This window comes from Buceros rhinoceros, unplaced genomic scaffold (assembly GCF_000710305.1).
Source record: "Buceros rhinoceros silvestris isolate BGI_N320 unplaced genomic scaffold, ASM71030v1 scaffold28531, whole genome shotgun sequence".
In the NCBI taxonomy this organism is placed as follows: domain Eukaryota; kingdom Metazoa; phylum Chordata; class Aves; order Bucerotiformes; family Bucerotidae; genus Buceros; species Buceros rhinoceros.
This window is the reverse complement of record NW_010396461.1, coordinates 20117-20876: the sequence shown is the minus strand read 5'-3', so window position 1 is coordinate 20876 and position 760 is coordinate 20117. Positions and strand designations below refer to the sequence as shown.

Below are 760 nucleotides of genomic sequence, written 5' to 3'. Positions count from 1 at the left end.
GCGCATCCCATCCCGCTTACACTGCTCAGGTCCAGGTGTGGCGGGGGGGCTGCGGGGTGACGCTGCGAGCTGTGCGCGGAGTACGGCTCGTTGTACACTGGGGACAGGAGCTCGCCATTGGGGTTTTCGGCAATGAGGCTGCAGATGGTCCTCTCCGCATCCTGGCTGGGCAGCTGCTGGCCACAGGGCCCGCATTTGCCCTTGGACTTCCTGGCGCTGCCCGCCCTCCGCAGGTCCTGCGCGGGCAGCCCCGTGCTTGGCCAGCACTGAAAAGAGAAGAGAGAGCCTGGAGCTGGCTCCCCTCAGGCCAGCCCCAGGTACACAGACCCAGAACAAGGTGCTCCCCTGCGAAGGTGCCGCTGCGGGCATGGCCGCGCTCATGCAGCGGCATGGTCCTGTGGCAGGGCTCGTGCCCACGCATGCAGACACCCCTGGATGGACGAATTCTGAGGGTCAGAGCAATCGCCTGCCCAGCCCATCACCTCCACCCACCTGCAGGCTTCTGTTTTGGGATTTCCTGACCTTTGATCAGTCCTGTTTGCCCTTCCACAACCTGCACCAGCCGTCCTGACGCAGAGGGGAGGGCTGGGACGGGACTCTTGGGCAGGCTTTTCCCTTATCAGCAATAACAAAGCTGAGCCAGGACAAACACAGGCTCTAGGCATGGATTTGCTGCTCTGCGCAGCAAACAGCGACCACCCGAGCTCAGCCCATCCGAGCACCCAGACAGACGGCTCTGCTCAATGGCAGGGTCTGTCCC

At 63.6% G+C, this 760-nt stretch overlaps 1 protein-coding gene across 1 annotated transcript in view; it reads right to left on the bottom strand.

Annotated features, from left to right (window-relative positions):
* PLEKHN1 (pleckstrin homology domain containing, family N member 1) overlaps positions 1–760 on the bottom strand; it is a gene marked incomplete at its 5' end in the record, with an annotated part of 21870 nt that overhangs the window by 2709 nt on the left and 18401 nt on the right. Inside the window, 1 exon segment of the mRNA XM_010145918.1 lies at positions 21–266. Within this exon segment, the coding sequence (XP_010144220.1) occupies positions 21–266 (246 nt within the window).